At 40.3% G+C, this 2,283-nt stretch overlaps 1 protein-coding gene and 1 long non-coding RNA gene across 3 annotated transcripts in view; one reads left to right on the forward strand and one right to left on the reverse strand.

The window, feature by feature from the left end:
• LOC103474174 (uncharacterized) overlaps nt 1-2,283 on the forward strand; it is a 14,892-nt gene that overhangs the window by 10,124 nt on the left and 2,485 nt on the right. The window lies entirely within an intron of this gene.
• The window catches only part of tmprss5 (transmembrane serine protease 5), a 14,482-nt gene that overhangs the window by 9,741 nt on the left and 2,458 nt on the right, over nt 1-2,283 (reverse strand). For both annotated transcript variants that reach the window (XM_008424966.2, XM_017308256.1), the window contains exons 2-3: nt 1,249-1,387; nt 899-979 (exon numbers count right to left, since the gene is read on the reverse strand). In XM_008424966.2, coding sequence (XP_008423188.1) covers nt 899-979; nt 1,249-1,387 — 220 coding nt within the window. The remainder of the gene's footprint in view (nt 1-898; nt 980-1,248; nt 1,388-2,283) is intronic.

The raw sequence follows: 2,283 nt of genomic DNA on the forward strand, positions 1-2,283 counted from the left end.
TCGTTAACGTGACATAAATAGGTTATAATGATTTTCATTCAGTCAGGACTTTACACCGACTCTAGCCACATGCATCACAGGTAGATTCTAGTAAAGCATTGATTAATGCCTGATTTTAAAATTAGTTAACTGGACTTGTAGCCATTATTTTTTGCCCATGTGGCTGGACACCACACGGCACGACGAACCCGATCGAACCGTTATACCTGGGATTTCTGTCGGCTAAGGTGTGGTCTCTCAGGGTTTGAAAATGGGTCCACAACTCGTGTATTGTGGGGAAGGGAGGGTCAGTGGAGAGCACCGGAGCTGAGCCTATTGTCATTCAGTGTCATCAACAGAAAGAAAAAAGGCCGGAAGAGACGATAAAGACGATAATTAAAATGAGCTCGATAGGTTTAATTTATCGTCCGATTAATTGATTTATCGTTTATCGCGACTGGCCTACTTGCGGATCTTGGTGTTCATGCGATGGAGCTCACCTATAGGAATTTTGAGAACTGGAGGTTTAAAATGACAACTTTTAAAATGTTGAAAGAAGCTGTTTTTCCTTTCTGACTGAACTCTATTGTCAGCGCTCTTGGAGAAGTACTCCCAAGACTTGCAGCAAAAGATGACTCCACAAAATTTTGACTGAATATAGTTTATTGCCTCATCCCCCCCCCCCCCCTACCCCCCCCACTTGGCATTAAATCCCAATAAAAATTCTGAAATCTGTGACTTTTTAATTTGATAAAATGTAAAGTTTAAGGAAACTTGTCTGAATAGTTTTGCGAGGCACTGTATCCCCCTAGCAGTTTTAACAAGGCTTTTTTTCCTTTTTTTTGTAGCACATTTTATTTTCACTTTGTAGCTCCAGCTAAGCTCATTTAGTCATTATTTCTCAGACACATTGACTCACCTAGAAACCAGACACCTACAAGTAAGCCTCCCAGGAGTCCGACTGCGCACACCGCTGCCAGCAGCCTCACCAGCCTATGAGCTGCAGAAACAGTTAATAAAGGTATTAATGCCTTCAGAACCCTGATGTGAGCTGAAAGGTGCGATCAAATGTCAGCTGGTAAATCTGTGAACACACAGCACCAACACTAGAAGAAATTAAGCTTTTTTTATTTTCTAGGAATATATGACACCAAGGAATTAAAATACTAATATAAATGATGTTTTAATGAAGAAGTGACTTTGTTAAGTAGTAGTCTGTAGTCACTGGTGCAATCAGCTGCTGGTATAGGTCACCTGGATGGTGCTTACCGTGAGTTGTAGAGCGAGTGCCCTTTAACCAGCCCTGCACCCCTCTGGTTGCCGCGACCCCTGCTGTTGTCTCCGAGTGAAAGGGATGACTGACGGCCACTGGATTTTCAATCACTGACAATGCGTCTCCATCAAGACTCTGTGGGAATTACAGCGGGGCACGTCAGGTTTCATTTGGAGCTTCTTTTTTTTTTCTTCTTCTTCCGTATGACACAATTTTGGCAACTGCGCTGACCATCTGCTCCAGAGCAACAGTCAACCTGTCAGGTCCTGTCGAGTTTAATTAGGAGCTCTGTAACGCTGAATATTATCCGCCATTAACCAGCCTCCGATGTATGCAGTCAGGGTGGTAAACATCTACGTGTGTGTCAACTCTCTCCCCCTGCTGATTGAGGCATAATGAGCTAGCGRAGGCTTTGGCTTGTCGGTTTTTGTTTCTTGGATGCACGTTGTGTTCAGTGCTGTATTTCTTCATCATTTTCAAACAGATTTTATGACTCCTGAGTGTCTGYRCACAGAGCTATCTTGCCAAGAAGCAGCTGTTTCTATAAGCAATTTATCGCTGTAATTATAGCCTGTTTCTCACTATATGGGACGTGCATAGTCAATATTTTACAATTACTGTGCACACTTCATCTGCATACATACAACAGTGCTTATTTGCATATCATAATTTCTTCAGAGGGCTTTTAATTATTCATTCGAATCGTTATTTTTGTTTTTTGAGTGAATACCCTGAAACTTTAAAAAGCAAACAGGATGCACAAATTGAAATTTATAGTAGATTATCTCTAATCCTCATATAGTCAAAAATGAATACAGACTCRGATACATACACTTGAAACAATTAATTGAAAAAATAGTGATGAATCAACTGTTGAAATAAATTTAGTAGCACTAACTGGAGTATGCACACTAAAATAATTACTGCTCTGAACATATTCAGGGCAGTAATTAAGCCAAAACTGTTAAAACAACAACATCAACAACAAAAAAACCAACTCAAAAAACCTCAAAAAACAAACAAAAAACATT

Source organism: Poecilia reticulata, linkage group LG13 (genome assembly GCF_000633615.1).
Source record: "Poecilia reticulata strain Guanapo linkage group LG13, Guppy_female_1.0+MT, whole genome shotgun sequence".
In the NCBI taxonomy this organism is placed as follows: domain Eukaryota; kingdom Metazoa; phylum Chordata; class Actinopteri; order Cyprinodontiformes; family Poeciliidae; genus Poecilia; species Poecilia reticulata.